The sequence below is a fragment of the Mus caroli genome, unplaced genomic scaffold (genome assembly GCF_978045245.1).
Source record: "Mus caroli unplaced genomic scaffold, Mus_caroli_1 scaffold_5, whole genome shotgun sequence".
Classification (NCBI taxonomy): domain Eukaryota; kingdom Metazoa; phylum Chordata; class Mammalia; order Rodentia; family Muridae; genus Mus; species Mus caroli.
In genome coordinates this window covers 129,187,313-129,205,611 of record NW_028227260.1, presented here as the reverse complement: position 1 = coordinate 129,205,611, position 18,299 = coordinate 129,187,313, and the positions used below count along the sequence as shown (strand labels likewise).

The 18,299-nt window shown below is 42.1% G+C and overlaps 1 protein-coding gene across 1 annotated transcript in view; it reads right to left on the bottom strand.

Moving 5' to 3' along the window:
• Positions 1–5,380, bottom strand: part of Arhgap36 (Rho GTPase activating protein 36) — a 28,450-nt gene extending 23,070 nt beyond the window's left edge. Inside the window, exon 1 of the mRNA XM_021153561.3 lies at positions 5,308–5,380. Coding sequence (XP_021009220.1) covers positions 5,308–5,365 — 58 coding nt within the window. The 5' untranslated portion in view covers positions 5,366–5,380. The remainder of the gene's footprint in view (positions 1–5,307) is intronic.
• Positions 5,381–18,299: the final 12,919 nt, after the last annotated feature.

Genomic DNA, 18,299 nt, shown 5'->3' with positions numbered 1-18,299 from the left:
GTACTTTCTACTCATCTCTACCCTAGAAATCAAGAAGAGTTCCTAAGTTCTAGCAAACTCCAAGGGTCTGAGGAAAATGGGATTGGGGGAGGGGGATCATAGCTCTCTGGGAGATATGACAGAATGGAAATTAAGTCTCTGTTGAATAGTTAATTATTTGTTCCCAGTTAAAGGAAAACTCTCACCTTTGTCAAAGGTAGTGGAGCAAGACCCTATTCTGTACCCCTTCCTCCCTGATGCTATTGCCTCACTCTTAAGACCAAGGCAAGTTACTACAAGCTAAAGTTAGTCACCGTAGAGCTGAAAGTAAGATTAAGGGCTGGGAGTCCAGGTGGTGGCCTGGGTGGGTATAATTCTAGGGAGAGAACAAAACTTTGACAGATGAGAAAAGTACTGATATTCACGGAAGCCAGAGCTCTGAAAGGCCAGCCATTAGCCATCTTCTTTTTTTTAGATTCCATCCTTTCCTTTACATGGTCCCCTCCATCACTGACCCTTGGCATTCCTCTGCAAGCTATTATCAGCAGTTCTGTGTGCATCTGAGGTGGTCCTGGAGCCTCTGCTTTGAGAGGAAAAGTGAGAGGGATATAATACTTAAGAATCAGCCAAATCATACAGAGAACAGTTGGAGCAGCAGTTTGGGATAACCCCATAGAGCTACATAGGCTTCCTTATTAAGCAAGGACGTACTACTGGCTGCTGGCTACTTCGTGCCCATCTGAAGAAGCAAAGTAGTTTCTTAAGAGGTGTATCTGGGGATCTGCCAAGGCTCATCAAACATCCCATCTACCACTGCATGCATGTAAGAACATGATACTGCCAGAAGGACACAGAAATCATTTCCTAATGCCTTACAGCTCCAGCTCTAAGGTGGTGTTTGCACCTCACCTTCCCTTTAAAAATGCACCTTTTCCACAGAAAGGAATATATAAGCAGCCAGATAGTTCAAACTCCAGAATTTGGACCCTGGGCAAGGGGCATCACAAATGATATCAGACTGACCACTTTGGAAATAGCTGCTGTATATCAGCACAGTGTTGGGAGCTATTGTTAATTCTGATCCCTTTTGCTCTCGCTCATATTTTTAAGTTAGGCCACAAGATATTGTAAATTTTCCTCAGTCACTATGTAATATTGAGCAAATTTTCTGGCTTTTTTTTTTCCTTTAAATAAGAAGGAATCTTGGTCTGAAGGTAAAAAGTGGTAGTTTATGCAAAGTGCCTGGTTGTTGGTAAATATTTGGAAAAGAAAAAAATCTGTATCTTCTGATATCTGAAGCATAAAAAAATCATATAATTTAATGTTAGCAATAATGATTATTACTGTCATTAATAACCAAACAATGTAGCCATGTCACTTTAAGGGACGTGAAGTAACAGGCTTGTAACCTCACCCAGCAATAAGGGACATTTCACAATCACCAAGAAGATAATGATCAGCTGCTTTGATGTAGTCATTATATTTAAACAAAAATATGAAAGAAAATATTTAGATTGAACTGTGAATAATGGAATTTAAGTTTAGTGTATAAATTGATTACATATCATAGGTCTTTGATTAGTCTTTCTATGGCCTTTTAGAATTTAGAGAATGACTTAAGGGGGAAATTGTATGCACGTTTAAGAAAAACAAAAAAACGGAGTGGTATTTTGCTCCTCTTCTAGAATCTCCTGGCTTACCTGTTGTGAATTTTCTTCTGGTCTTTACGAAATTCACCTGTGATGGTAATGATCATGCTGTTGTTCTTGTTATTATGTATTCTTCAAAGACCACATTTTTATAGTTCTATCCTATCTATCAAGTAGATATGTCATAAAGTTTATTTAGCCACTGCACTATTGTTGGCCATTTAGGTTGTCTTAGTAGGTAAGTGTGAAAACAATGGAATGATGTGGATTTCACAATTGTCTTAATCATCCTCAGGGACCTGGTGTCCTGCTCTCCTGATGTTCAACGTGCTCTCTGTCATTTGATAGTTAAGCTTGATGAATGTCAGCTCTCCTGCTAGAGCCTGGGGTACATTTGAAAACGGATTATTTCTGCCAGTTTTCAAGCCACAGATTCTACGTTTCATCCTTGTGGTAACTAGAGTGTGTTTGAACCTGGTAAGCTTAGCTCTAGCTAACTTCATGTGGGGCAAAGTTTTGAAGAGGGATAAAGTCATTCACGAAGGAATTTTGGAATGTGGTGTCCTTAGTGAATTTCATACTTATCTGACCCACCTGGTCAGGGGAGTGAGATGTCTTTGGCAATTTTGCCCTTGCTCTGGAAAATGATTTTTCTGTAGCCCACTCAGGCCTAGGCTCAGCAAATCGATTAGGTATTGCCTCTAAGAGAAGATTAGATTTGTATGTGAAATGGACCCCAGGGTCCCTTCAGCTTCCAAGTTTTGGCTGCTGTATAGAAGTCACATTGCTTGAAGCCAAATTTTATGCCAAGAGTGAACTGGGAAGGGAATTTCAAGTGGGTCAATCAATGGTGCTGGCTTTCTGCTCCACCCCCACCCCGTGTCTCCCAGACCTTAGTGATATTCTTATTAAATACGTTCATATAATTTTCTATTAACACTAAAAAACCTCAAAAGATCGCTCCAATGAAAGAACTACTTAGAATACCTCCCACAGTCTGCTCAGTCTGTGGCCATCTATCTCTAATACCTCTGATGCCTAAGGTTTTTGTTTTGTTTTGTTTTGTTTTTAAGGCATTTAGAAAGAGGAGCCAAGGGCAATTCTAATGCCATAAAATATCAGTTGCTCTTCCACTCCCAAAGTTACTCTTCATGTTGTACAATGTTTCCCAGTGGGAGAGCAATACAGTATACACTCTTACCTGGTCAAACCCTGTATCCTTGGCTTTAGTTTATATTTAAAAGTGATGTTTTGTGACATGAGTGAGACCATGCTTGGAAGATTGAGTTCAAGGGCCCTGCATTTAGGTAAGCACTTTGTATATATTAGCTGTCACTGTGTGGGTAATAGACCTGATGTAGGCAGTACTGGGTTATAGGCATACTTGGTGGACAGGTCTCACCAGCTGGAAATGCAGACTTTGTGTTTGTTTAAACACTGACTAAACAGAAAATGAGCACTGTGAAAAGAACTTGTGTTTACTTAATTTTAAGTAGCTTTCCCTGAAAATAATTGCAATATGGATATCTGTCAACTGTGTAGAGTTTGCATTGGTGTGTGGGTGGCACATGTGTGCATGATGTGAAGAGTATGGTGTTTTATGTTTTATGGAAATTATGCAATCCATCTATGTTTATGGTTTTGTGTAGAGTATGCATGGGTTTGAAATGTGTACAGGTACACATATTTATGGCTATGTACATGTGTGCTTTGGGAGCAGTGTAGGCTTCCAAAGAGAGTAAGTCTTAAAGGCTGTATTTACAGGGCACAGCTGGAAATGTTCTTTTGGTCTGGTCATTGGCATTTATAACTTGGAGCATATTCAAAGAGGAACATCTAGAGGTGGTTGGTCCCTGCCACATGTTCAACCAGTAGAGAAACTGGGGACATTAGAATGAGATAAGAATTGCACTAAGTGATAGAACCGGGAGGTGACAATGTTCCATTCTAGAGTGCCAGCACATAGATCACCCTTTGCTTATGGTAGACCTTGCTGTTTTAGGATGGGAGTGGAATTCCTTTTGGGAATCCCCATAAAGAGGAGCCTTCATAACCTTGATCTCTTAATTGCAATTACACAACAGCCTTCAAGAGTGTTCCAGACCTAAGGCCTCAAAACGCATAAGACTCCTTCGTTTCCTCCCTCCCTCCCCCTCTTTCTACCTCCTTCCCCTTCTCCCTTCTTCATCTTTCTATAGCCTAGGCTAGCCTCAAACTTACTACTTAGACTAGGTGGACCTTGAACTCACAAGCCTTGTGCTTCAGCATTCCTAGTTCTGGCAACAAGCTAACGCCACTACACAGCCCTTTCTCTCTCTCTCTCTCTCTCTCTCTCTCTCTCTCTCTCTCTCTCTCTCTCTCTCTCTCTCTCTCTTCCTTTCTTCCACCAGGATTGCACACTTTAAATGCATAGAAAAGGAAAAAAATAACCTTCAGTGGACGCAGATCATTTTAAAGTTCAGAGAGATTATGACCTGTCAGAGTGTGTACTTGAACTGGCTATGCTGCTTCAGTCCGTTAGCAGGAAATGAGAGTACTGGGATGGGTGTCAGCAGGGTGTTAGGATTGGCAAGAACTAAAAGCAGATCTCTGATGAATTAAGTTTCTGAGGCCCCTCCTCTTGGAGCCTCCCCTCCCTTGCTTGTGAGGGGGCAGAAGAAAGAAGAGACAACTCCAGGTTTGGTCTATGGCTGGTGACCAATGACGCATTCTCACCAATATAGATTTGGGAGTTGGAGACTATGGAAAAACAGGTGGCCATGGGGGCAGGTGGCAGCCTGAAGCGGGTGGGGCTTGTCAAAGGGAAGTGAAGGACAGTGTACATTTGGGGGTGCATGGGGGGTCCCTAGTGAATCTCCAAAGTAATGCAGTAGCCTCCTGAAACTTTAGAAAAGTTTTCCAAATCTACTTTATAGAAGGTATTCTAGAAGGGTGAAATGGGATATACAAATTTACACAAAAGCTGTGAAGTTTAAATATTTATGCCCTCCATTCTTTGGGGGCATGGAAACCAAGCACTGGCCTCAAGTACCCAAGGAAATTCCCAGAATAAAGACCCCGGGTCTTCACCACTGAGCAGTTCAGGGCAATGAGCAGTTAGCAGTGCCTAAGCTGTTCCAGACTGCCTGCCAACTACATGGATGACCTTGGGCAGGCCTTTCCCTTGTCTGGTTTCAATATCATTATCTCTTAAATGGAGGGGTTAAATTAGACGACTCAAGAGGACAGGGCTGCTTTTTTTGATCTGAGATTGGGACAGGGGGGGCAAGCTTTATGGCGAAAGGAAACCCCACCTCCAAATCAGGGTCCCTGGGTTCTGGATGCCCTGCAAGAGAAGGTCCTCCTGGGGCCTTTAGAGTGCTGGGTTGCCTGACGGCTTGCTGGCCAGGAGGCTCTGGCTCTCCCCACCTTAGGATAGAGCCAGCGACTCCTCCCCCGTGCTCGCCCCGCGTTCTGCGGAGCCATTAGTGCGATTGCTCTGAGTTCCCGGCAAAGCTGGAGATTTATGCGGGTCCTCGACGGGGCAGTCCCTTGAGCCAAGAACAATTAGCTAAAAGCCAGCGGGAAAGGAGAAAAGGGGGTGGGGGGAGCCAAGCCCTAGGGCACCCAGCCGGGGCTGTAGCCCCCGGCAGCCCCCAGCTGAGCACCCCAGTCCTGCTACAAGGTGGGCCCCACTCACCACGGCGGGGGCGGGGCTCAAAGGCCGATGCGAAAAGGCAGTCCAGCATCCACGCCATAACCCGTGCTGAGTGCCGGCAGCCTCGCAGCTAACCTCCTCCGTGCAGTCTCCCCGCAAGGACTGCTCTAAGTAGCCCCCGGTGACCACGCCCTGGGCCGCACCCTGCACCCAGCTCTGAGAATCTTGGTCACCGGACACCTCAAGCTTGTCAGAAAGGGGGCAGGGCCTCATGAGAGGCCCCCTCCCGCCGGAGGGGAGGGCCTCTGGCCCTGCAGCCCCTTCCCCCCACGCAAAGGGAGTCCAAGACCCAGCTCCTGTCTAGAGCAGCTTGACTTTGAAGACAGTACCCTGCCCGTACCCTCTGGGAGCTAACATTTTGAGGGGTGAAGGTATCTTAGCCCTAGTGAGCCCCAAATCTGAGAAGGGCCTTTCGTCCTCGACCCCCGGTTGCCCTTGGTAGAGCATTTAGAATCAGGCCGGTTTTCCAGAAGCTCCTTCATTTGAGGACAACATAGTGCACCTGTCCCAGAGAACCTCAGATCTATATCTCAGCCCCTAGAAACCTCCATGTTTTAGTGGAGGTCATTTCAGCTGTCAGGAAGCCCAGTCTCAGCGGAAATTAGTCCTGGTGTCCAAACCCCTGAATCTAAATGGGGCCTAAATCCTTAGGAACATTCGCTCTCCTGCCCAACACTCCCCTTGCCCATTTTTAGGGGATACCTCACCTCAGCAAGGTTAGCACCAAATCCGATATAATTTTAAAGCTCTGGTTCCTTGTTGAGGACCTAGAATGTAAATAGGAGAGTTGACTTGTTTCCCCCAGGAAGAAGCTGAGAGGAATTTTTTATTGCCCTGGCCTTGAGATTTTCTCAGGAGAGGGAGTGATATTCTCCTGCCTGGTAAATTTTGTTTTAAGGAGTGTGATGACTACCTGCCCTAGAAGTATACAGTGTCCGGTACTCATAAATGTGGGGCGCCTTCAGTTGCTGCCAACTTAGTAGCCACAGCCTATGCTTTTGTCAGAGTACTGGCATAGGAGGGGCACCAACATTTATTTTTAGAAAGTATTTGATATTTGATATTTCAGTGAGGGGTGGTACTGTGTTGGATATCTTTGCACATATCTTAAGGTTTTGTATTTTTAATTTTTATATACATACGCAAGGCATGCCCTGCAGTGGGCTCAATGTTTAGGACTCCTGGTGGTAGTAAACCAACTCAGAGAAACATAGCAGCCACCAGAGACTGGACCACAAGGGGCGAGAAATATTTCTAAAGGCAGTTTCCTTTCTCCCTTGAAGCCTTAAGACCCACATTAATTTCTACCCCTTTTCTTCATTGTTAGATGTACAGATGTGACTCTGTGCCTGGGGTTCCTCCACTGGGAAAATGGTGTTCTGTCAATCAAAATGCAGTGAGAAGGTAGAAAGAAATAAGGAAAATCTTCCACCAGCTCATTTGTGGGCCAGAGGAGTTGAAGCTGCAATCACAGGTCCTTCCAGGAGAGTAGTCATTACATTCGCTTGCTAACCACTGATATTAGTGTTAATGTGGCAGAAGGGGTGCAGAAAAAGGAAAAATCACCTGCGCTCACCCATGCAATGCTTAGCAAAGTAGAGCTATAGCTAGAATTTAAGGGTTTCAACTCATTCCCCATTCTTTCTGGGAAACATGGTACCTCTTTTGCACCATTTTCTAAACCATTTCTGAGTTCCCATATCTTTTAAAAGCAATCAAACAAGCGGGGCGTGGTGGCACACGCCTTTAATCCCAGCACTTTGGGAGGCAGAGGCAGGCGGATTTCTGAGTTCGAGGCCAGCCTGGTCTACAAAGTGAGTTCCAGGACAGCCAGAGCTATGCAGAGAAACCCTGTCTTGAAAAGACCAAAAAAAAAAAAAAAAAAGCAATCAAACATAGCAAGCTCCTTTAGCAATTTCTGCTGTGCAAATGTCTAGTCACCCAAGCCAAACAAGTGTGACCCCTAAGAAAGGCCACCTTACTTATTCTCTTGAGCTTATCCAGCACCAGCCTCTCTGTGGCCTCAGTGGAGTCCCGGTTTTAAAAAAGTCAACTAAATGAATTTTTGTGTGACGTAACAAACAGGCTACCTGCTTACCTGTTCCTTTTCTTAGGTCTTTGGTTGCTGATTTTTTTTTTTTTTGCTTTCACAATAGCTCTAACTGAAGTCCAAACCCAGAAGTGATCCTTCTCTATGGCCTTTTGTTATTTTTTTTTTCAAGAAGTGTGATGTGGTAAAGTTAAAAATGCCTGAACACTCACAAACCTACGTGGGGACACCAGCTGTGTTGTGCACCAGGCATGTAACCTTGAGAGAGATGTTCTCCCTCTTGGGTTTCTCATATGTAAAATGTAGATGCTAATAGTTCTTAGCAAGACAAAGCATATATACTTCTGGAGGTGGGAGAGAAAGAGAAATAGATTTCATAATTCTAAAAACAAAATAATAAAGTTCCATTTGAAAAATCTTTACTTTAACTAAATGTCACATAATAGGGCAATGTATTCATCCATCAATCTCCTAATTCATTCAACAAATATTTACCAAATGTCCTCTTGGTGCCATATTTAGTAATGCAAATAATGCTGGTTCAATGGATGAATTATTATGCAATTATTTTTAAATATATAATTTGGAAGCTTATATGATAATCCGAAAATACACTTATGATATTTTTTAAATGAAAATAAGTCAGGATGTAAAATGTGTGAACAGTATAATCGAGACAGTGCAAATAAATAATATGCCTATATGTAGGGGAAAAAAACACACTAAAAAGAAACACACGAGAATCTTAATCATGATTGTATTTAGGCAATGCAATTATGGACAATTTTAACTGTTTTATTATTTTCATACTGTAGCGTTTTCCAATTTTTCTTTAATAACCACATTATTCTCTAAAGTTAGAAAACTCTACTCAAAAAAAGAAATAATATCCTTGTTGAACAAAAGACTAAGCCAGGTATGCTAATTACTTGGGACTGTAGTTTGGGTTTGTGCTAGTGGCCTTAGTCACTTTGGTAACTGGGAAAAACCTCATTTCTTATATGGAAGCACATATTCAGTTAGTGCACGGGAGTCCCCAGTAGCCCCATAAAAGTGTCAGGAGCCTACTCATGAACCTGCAACCACTCATGACTAGATCATATTGGGCATTGCTGTCCCTATTGTGACAGTTCAAGGCCTAATGCTTGACTGTTTACTGTCTCTTAAGTCTCCTATTGTATAATACAATAAGAATCATGCACTCTGATAATAATTTAGGCACAAGTCTACTTGTGGAGCCTTTAGCAACAGTGATGAGGTCATCTAGGGATTCTGTGACCTTGAAAAGGAAAATATCAGACTTTACTCTCTCTTTAAGAACAAAAGTGCTTGCAAACCAGGCAAATAATGGTCGATAATTAAGTGTAGCTCTAAGACTCAAAGACCTTTAGAATTTGTCAATGTTCATTGTTTCTTGGGTTATGATGTTTGGGGCAAGAAACATCAGTTGGGATGTATTATAATAATCTACCCTCACCCCTTGCTCTCAGTCCTGTTCTGCTGAATAATAATTTCTGATCTGGCATGGTGGCACACCTATAATCCCACCTAGTCAGGAGAGCAAAACATGGGAATCACAAATTCCAGGCCAGTCTACAAAGCTACATGAGGCCCTACTTCAAAATAAGAATCTTCTTAGCATGTGAGACATCTAGATTCAATCACCAGGAAATCTTCCTTACAAACAAAAGGAAACAAACAAAAACATTCTAAACAGAGGCCAAAAGAAATTACATTTCAAAGGTTACTCATTGGGGTTTTTATGGTCACTAAAATTAGGAAAATTGTATTACCAAGGAGATAAATCTGTCTTTGCACACCCTGTACCACTCTTTCCATTGCATCTAAGCTATAAGAAACCATAAGGCAGTGATCAGGAAAAACTGACTCTGCTTCCTTTTGGGTAAATGGATGAATATGTACTACAAGAAATGGAGCAACTCTTAAAACTTAACTTTTATAGTTAGGATGTATTCAAAAGTTCATCTGTTTGAACTTTCTGAGAATCCTTGTATATCAGCACTGCCTAGTCAGAATTTTCATTTGAACATCCTATGTGTTGGGCACTTTTAGTTGAGGAAGAGGGAGGTAAAACAATATAGAAAGAGCAGAGTGTTTGCAATTCAGACATAAGGACCGAGGCCAACATACTACAATACATGACCAGATGAATGAATGGGAGCATGACTGCTTCCTTGAACTTCTATGAAATAGAAGGTGAGTCTTAATCCCTCCCTGATGAGATCCCTCAGGAGAGAAAACAAGCCCCTACCTAGAGGCCTGTGGAGTGAATGGTAGATTAGCAACCCTGCCTCCTGACATATCCTGGTTTGAGAAGACCTATCAGAATGTCTATATGTTGTTCATGATAATCATACATACTCAATAATGCAAACCCCAATATCAAGGACCTTAAGATTCTGCCTTCCTGGTTTCTGCTTGGGATGTATGCCTGAGTTCATGATGACTCTATCCATGAAATTATGAGGTAATTTTGTGGGTCTTGAGCCTCAGATGGTCTTGTCCTTTTTATCCCTCAGGTAGACTTGTACAAGAAGAACTGGTCCTTTCTTTTCAGATGTTTAATAGCATTTTAAGATATACTGCTTCCATGGAATTTCATCCTATGGTTTTATTCCTTCCAAACAAAAGCCTGACAAAGTCCTCTACTAATGCTTATAAGATAGAAGTGGAGAGATTTTATTCTTGAGTTTTTAAGTTACAGGGGTGAGGTAAACTAAGTGACTAGTCTAAAGTCACCCAGGGGAAGAAAGATGAGCTGAGACCAGTCTCCAGTTCTCATCCACACACCCCCCACTCCCCCCAAGCTCGTTCTTTACCAGTACTCCTTGCTAGATCCCAGGAGCTGTCTGTCAGTGTGCTGACACCACTCAAGAAAATGTAAGTTTCATCCTGACATCAGAAAGACAGAGCCACGATTACACTTCAGTCCCCAAGGAGGCAGAAAAATTGCTTTTAGTTGACAAGTGCATCTCCCACACACATACCCCTCTGGTTGAAAGAAAAGATAAAAATCAAGTTTAAAAATCCGAAATGTTCACTTAATATTGTAAAGCATTTTGTTCTTTGAATGAGGGAGTAGGCAGGATGAAAGAATTTTTCCAACTCTGTAAGCATTAACAGGGTGGGGTTGGGGAGAATAGTACAAACTAAGGGGATACAAAAAAATGTCACAAAGAAAAAAAGCAAGGAGATGATCCTTTCTTTATTGCCACAATCCATAAGAGCAAATAGCATTACATAAAAAGAACTATACAGAGGTACAGTGTATGCTACAAAATATACAATACAAACTATTAAGGTTTTCCTTCGTGTAAAAAATTCTATGGCTTCCAGTTACAAGTGCTTGAGGGATGAGCCAGAGAAGCATATACTTTTTGATATAGTGAGTCCTCCCCAACCTGGCCAGAGGCGCTCTGAAGTTCTTCTCTCTCACTGCCCTGCAAATGTTTAAGCAGGTTACAAAGTGCTCTACTTTCACCTCTGAAACGTCATACACCTTTGGGAAGTTGGTGACGAAGAGATTAACATAGCTCCTGATGTATAGATGAAGAAACTAAAGATCAAATAAGATAAGTGACCTGTCCAATGTCACTGCCTTTCATTTGAAGCCTTTGTATTTGAAATGCTGCTAGTGCAGCCTTCTCTTGTGCCTGCCTTCCTTGCATTTGCTATACATATGCAAACTGAAATCTACACATTGTATACTTATTGACTCTCTTCAGACTGTATATACCTCCAGTGTAAGATGCTGGAAACCTACCCCTTACTGAGAGTCCAAAATCCCTTACAAAGCCTAACAATCTTTCCAGCTACAAATGTCCTTCTTTCTAGTTGTATTCCAAAATGTTTAAGAGCAGAGTCCAAATGCAGCATCCTTCCCACTGAAGTGCAGGGGACAGTTGTAAATATGGTGGTATGTACAAGCATTTTTCTATTTCTACTTACTTTGGACTGATACACAGTAACATAAAAATATACTTACTTTTAGGGTATCATGTGATATTTTGATACACACATGCGTTATCATATTTAAGTCCCAGCCTGTGGTAACAATCGCTTTGCTTTCAACTTCTATGGAATCAACACTTTAATATTGTAAACAACTCTTTATTGTGCCATTATTTCAACATAAAAATATTTGAAAATACAAAGCCGATAGGGAATGTTCTCTTAGGCAGCTACCTCCCCTGCCTAGGTTGATGTTTGAGTGCCAATGGCTCATTCCCCACCCACAGAACTTCATCAGCATGGCCAAGCCCCAAGGGCAGAATTGGCACAGCAGGAGAGAAAAAAAAAAAACACTCAACATAATCCATGAGAACTTTGTTTCTTAGGTGGAACTTGAATACTAGGAAATGTCACCAAGAACTGAATGACCATTTGGTAGTGAAAGATTTGGTGACAAGTCAGCCAAACTGAAGCCCTGGAGAAGGTATCCCCAAAGAAATTTTAACTAGAAATAGGGATTTCAAAATTAAAATAGGTGTTTTCTTTTCAGTTGCAGAAATTATTAAGGCTGAGGATGTAATTAGAGATAATCCAGTATAACCTTCTCACACCACAGGGGGCATCACAGAAATCTAGAAAAGGGAAGTGACTTACCCAACTTCATCTAGCAAGTTTCGTAGATAAAAAAGACTTGAAGCCAGATGTCCAACCTTCTAGCCCAGGGCTCATTTTGCAACACCGCAGCACTTGCTGTCCCACCTTGAGTTCCTGAGTTCTTGAAAGGTCATCTCCCCACCTCAGGACTTGCTCTCCTCAGACCAGCATAGCACTTGGGGGATTTGCAGGCAGTGACAGTCTCTGCTGCTGGGAGCAGAGCCAGGCGCCTGAAGATGGCACCTGTCACATCCCATTGGAATGAATGACCTCCCTCTGAAACTGAGAAGGGCCAGGCGGGAATCTGGGAGCGGCACCTTGAGAGCAGTCAGGCTGGCTTGTGGGGCTAGTGTGGTATTCAAGGCAGAGGAGGTCATAGCAAATGTCCTGAGCACTGTTTGCTGGGGATTTTTCTACTTCTCTTGGACTCCAGTGATTTATTAATTACTTTAGGGGCAGCCACTCTGGTTCATTGGTTTAACTGCCATTACTCTTGAGGGGCGGGGTAGGGGGTTGTCTGCCTGCTGTTTCCCTGGGTCTGACTGCTTAGGAGATTGGTTCATGGGACAGCTTAGCTGGACTCTCATGCGCCTGTCTGGATTAATGGCATTTGACTGTAGATCATGAAAAAATAACATCAATAAATGGGCAGTAGGGGTGGATGGTGCAAGCAGGAGGAAGGGATGGAGAAAACATGGGAGAAGCATGAAAAAAGAGGGAAGAGAAAGGAGGAGGTAGAACAATGTGATGGAGGAATTCTTTTGCACACCAACCATTGACATTTCAGGCTCTTTAGCTTCTCTCACTTTTAACCCCCCACCCCCATTAATTGCCATTTGTCAATGCAAATAAGCCTCTCTCTACTATCATTCAATTCTGAGATAACTGAAGCCTTAAAGAGAAATGCAGGACTTGCTAATGAGGTATTTGCTCTTCTCTCTTCATTTCTCTGCATTCTGGGAACCACAGAAGTTAGTGTGAGAACATACTGGAGGACTGGTCCAATAGCAAAACAAAAGATGCTAAGGGCTGACTGTTCTAGGATCTTCTTTGGATCTGGCACCTACCCTAACTTCTAGTACCTAGCACCTCTTTTACTTTCAAACACCCAGGGATTATAATTATCCCACTGTTCTACCTTCTATATCCCAGGAGACTTGTTAGACAAGAAAATAAGAAGCAATGTAGGGTGACACCATTAGAGAGGAATCTGCATAAGATTAGAATGCAGCCATGCTGTAGAAGAGGAGCCATAACTGGGCCAGATCAAGTGGAATGAACATCCTGTGTCACATCCAGCATGTATGTCAAAGAGCTGAAGAGCTAGTTATATGTAGGAATATTTTTCTTTCTTTTACTGGAGGATGCATTTGGCTACATCTCAAGTCTCTAGGGCCCTACAGCTTTAACAAATGAGAGAAATAGTTAAGTTATCTCTAAGTAGCTGTGGAATGTGCCTGATTTTGTTGTTGCTGCTGTTGGTGATGGTGGTGGTGGTGGTGGTGTTAGTGTTTGTTTTCTGTTTGTTTGTTTGCTTGTTTTGAGACAGGGTTTTTGTGTGTGGTTCTGGCTATCCTGGAACTTGCTCTGTAGATCATGCTGTCCTAGAACTCACAAAGAGCTGCTTGACTGTCTCCCAAGTGCTAGAATTAAAGGTGTGTGCCATCACCCCCACCAACTTGACTGTTTTTAAGTGGGTGTCTGGGGTGAAAGTTTCAGAGATGAGGAAAGAAGAAACTATGTGATGAGGGTGTGGAACATGCTCTGTAGCTTCCACATCCACCTGGGACATGTTCTGTGGTCTAGTACTCCAAACTTGGGACCACATCTTGCTACCACCACCCATGGAAAATAGAGGGATTCACCAAATTATCTTTTAAATCACACTTCATTGTCATAAAAGCAACCTGCCCATCCTTGTCATTGATTCTGAGATACCCTATACACCATGAAGTCAGAGATAGGGATATTAGTAACCAGAACCAGGTTCAAGGACCAAAGTATAAGCTATGGCTTTGATCCTTCATCCTCATCCCATAGGAAGAAGGGAGCATTTCTGGATCCATCCTTCAGCATGGATGTTCTAAAGCTCAACAACCAAGAAACCTTTCAACTTCTTGTACCTTTTAACTTCCCCTCTTACAGACCTCTACCCTCTGCCCATGTACTCTTTATAAAGTGCATTTTTTTCTAGCCTTTTTAATCCTACTTCTTGGTCTGTGGAACTTTTATAATTTCTGCTACCTACTCGCCCTTTTACCTCTTCCTATAGTCTCTAGCTATTGAAGAACTTTGTTGCTGCTTCCCAGTTCTAGATGCAGTTCTCTGCTCACTCAGCCATTGACACTGTTTGCTACCTCCTGGTCCCTTTCTACTTATGGAACAAATGTCTCCTTTCTCTTAGTAGAACATCCCACATCCCCTAATGAAGGAGCTAGAGAAAGTACCCAGGGAGCTAAAGTGGTCTGCAACCCTACAGGAGGAAAAATGATATGAACTAACCAGTACTCTCCAGAGCTGTGTCTCTGGTTGCATATGTAGCAGAGGATGGCCTAGTTGGCCATCATTGGGAGGAGAGGCCCTTGGTATTGCGAAGATCATATGCCCCAGTACAGGGGAATGCCAGGGCCAGGAAGCAGGAATGGGTGGGTTGGGGAGTAGGGTTGGGGAGGGTATAGGGGGCTTTAAGGATAGCATTTGACATGTAAATGAAGAAAATATCTAATAAAAAAAGAAAAAAGGAAAAAAAAAGAAAATCCCACGTCTCATCTCTAAGAATCTTTCTGCCTACCAATCATCAAGTCTCACACTTGTTGATTCTTTTTCTGTAAATTTTCTTTTCCATTATGCTCCACAAAGACATTGACATGCCTGGACAAAATGACCTTCCTCTTCTCCTCAGTCTCCTTCCAGCTCTTATTCAGCCTTCTCCTCAGCCTCAGTGCCAAATGCCTTGCATTTACTCACACACCACTTCCTGTGTTCACAGCAAGATGGCTTTTATCATTACATGCAAAACACACACCCACACACACACTATACCCTTTTTATTGAAGTTGCCAATAGTTGTTTGGAAACCTAGTCTAAGAGAACACATCTCTGGTCTAAATTTGACTTGCCTCCTCTACCAAATCCCTCATTGTGAATTTGCATTCATGGAAACTCTCCTTTACCTTGTCAGATATCTCCTTCCACCTCGAAAGCCTTCTCTGATACTCTAGAAGAATCACTCCTCAAATTCCTGTCCCTAAGGATCCAATCTCATATGGAGAGGTTTCTCTCTCTCTCTCTCTCAATCTCTCTCTCTCTCTCTCTCTCTCTCTCTCTCTCTCTCTCTCTCTCTCTCTCTCTCTCTCTCTCTCTCTCTCTCTGCCCTTGCCTCTCTAGATCATTCCCAAGTACCTGACATAATGTACTAAATAGAGCAGACAATTAATGTTTACCTAATTGACTAGCATTTGCTAATTATTTGGCACCTGATACATAACAAATGTCTCATGAAGGTTATGATTGGATTTTTTCCAGTTTACAAGCATTTTCTGTATGTTTATTTGACTCTGTACTCATATAATATCCCTGTGTAGGTGGTTTTGTCTTATTCTCTTTTTTATAATGAAAATGGTAGAATAGAGCAGGTATTTATTTTCAGCCCCTTCTACGCCAAGTGTTTTTATACACATTTTAATTAAATATTCAGAAAGCACTGGGAAGTAGGTGTTCTTACTACATTCTACAGATGAGAAAACTGAAACTCGGAAAAGAGTCCGAGATCACAAGAAGCATATAATTTGCCTCCTCTGCTATTTCATTGTTCCGTAGATTTGATCATAGTAAATCTAGTGAGCAATACTGAAAGGGCATACAAAAGGTATTACAGAGTGATATGATAATTATTATTTACATATATTATGTTTTGGTCTTGATTCCTATAAAATTTACTGTCAGCCATATAAAGAACTGAAATGGAAAATTAAACCTTTCTATTTCCAAACAATCCTTGCCTTTCTCCTTGCATATTACAGTTGTAGAAACCAAGGATTGAGTGTGTCCCATGTAGCAGGCATTATGCTCACAGTTTTCCATCGTGTGCTTTCATTTAATCATGAACATAATTTTAAGGGACTATTATTGTGCCACAATATATGTATGAGATAATTGTACCACATAGGAGTTCAGTAACTTGTTAAAGGACCCCTAGTTATCCTGTGAAGTATTTGAAATTTTAAGTTAGGTTGGTCTAGTTCCAAAGTTAATATTCTTTCAATGATACTAGACTGCCTTTCTAAAAGGATGGGAAGGGTCAGAGTGACTATGTGACATCAAGTCTCCTGACTATATTTCACATCTCTTTTTCAAAGGGACTGCTTTGTATTGTTAATAATCTTCATATGTATAAGGCCCATCTCCTCAACCATACCACCAGCTCTTCCAAACCTAGTTAGATGCCTCACAGAGGGTTCTTTCTAAATATGTAACAACAGATAAGCATGGGTCTCTCTTCATTTGAGAGAATTAGTAATCAACCATCATGCTTTGACAAAACCCTTACCTCCAAAAGAATTGAGCTCTGCTAGGATATGTATCAGTCCCCTAGCTCCTTGCAGCTTGAAGACAGGAGTACACTCCCTGCCTGCACATAGCATACATTCTCCAGGGAGCCTCATAGTCTCATAGCATCAGAGTCATTTCACTGAAGGCTAAATTATGTGTGTGTGACTCTGAGAGAGTGAAGTCCCAAAAGGGGGAGAAGACTCTGAGCTAAGATTCCGCATGCAGATGGACTCTGGGGATGTTTATCTCCATCTAAGTGATGTGTCAAGTTCTAACAGCCACACTCCATACAATGAGTTCGAAAGATTGTGTCACTGTTAGTATTAGGAATATTAATAACCTTACATTTGTACAGGGGTCTTCCATTTACACAAAAGGTTCCTGCACAAGATTTTTATTTTTATTTTGTACTCTCAATCTTTTTGGATTCAGCATTCCCCCAAAATAGCCCCCTGTCCAGTCTATGGGAATTACAGTCAACCCAGGAAAATGGACAATTGAGACCAGAGAAGAATTTTAGTGGAGTAAAATGTAAGGTCAGCAATTGATCCTGTTGCACATTTAAGATCTTAAACATGCTCAAGGTATTAAATACAGCTCTCCAGTCTCTTTCCTTTCCTTTGCTTATTTACAGAGCCTGCAGGACTTCCCTGCCTTAGCTCCTCCTGCTATCAGAATTCACTCTGCCTAGTCCCTTCCCCCATAGATGGCTTCAGGGACACTGTAGAAGCTGTCTCATCAATTATCTCTTCCCCTCCTCCAGACCAATTTTCTCATGCATTTGTATGAGTCCACTTAGCATCCTGCAAAGAGATAGGCAGTAGTAATAATCATATCTAACACTCATGGAATTTTTACTGTGAGCCAGGCTCTATAATAAGCATTCTACATGTATAATTTTTGCTCAAACCTATAATGGTCCTATGAAGAGGAGTTATTAAGATCCCTATTTCATAGAAAAGGACATTTCATAGAGAAGGCTCTGAGTTACTATGCAACCTGCCAAAGACCATAGCTAGCTAATACAGAGACAAGATTCAAACTGTACATGTCTATAAACTACTAGTATACTGTCTCTTGCTATTGGCCTCCTTTCTCCTATACAAACAGGAAGGTTCAAGGATTGGGAAGCTGTGTATTGGTCAGAGGGAATAGTCTCAAAGAGTCAGAAAATAATTTTCCTCTCATTTTCTGTCAGTATCAAGATGTAGGACTCCAGGGAGTTACTTAAAGTCCCCTGCTTCTGAATCTACAAACAGGTTCCAGTGTGTGAGATTCAAGAGAGGCTAGCCAAGAAAGGTTAATCTCCTCCAAATTTATAGAGCTTAAAAGCACCACACAAATGCAACGTGTTCCTTATCATAATCCTTAACACTCTTATTCCAGCCTATTCATCTACCAATGAACCTGGGATAGAGTCCTGGCTCGGTCCCTAGATTCTGGTGCCATTTAAGTGCCAAGACAAATGGTCTCAGGGAGTAGTGGGTAATCTATTATCCAGATATGGATTATTTCTCGGAGTAAATCGTTAGCCCTGTCGGATGCTGATGAATTCTCCCACTGCACCTGGGGGCGCATCCCTCTGCACTGGACGTGCAGGGAATGCAAGCAGTGACCAGAGTTGCACAGTGACTATGCAGATGGGATCCTTGGGGGAGGGGAATAAGCATGAAGGGATTAGGTTCCCTGGAGAAGTGACAATCCCACCCACCTGTGAGAAGATAGATAATGAACTTATCCACCCACA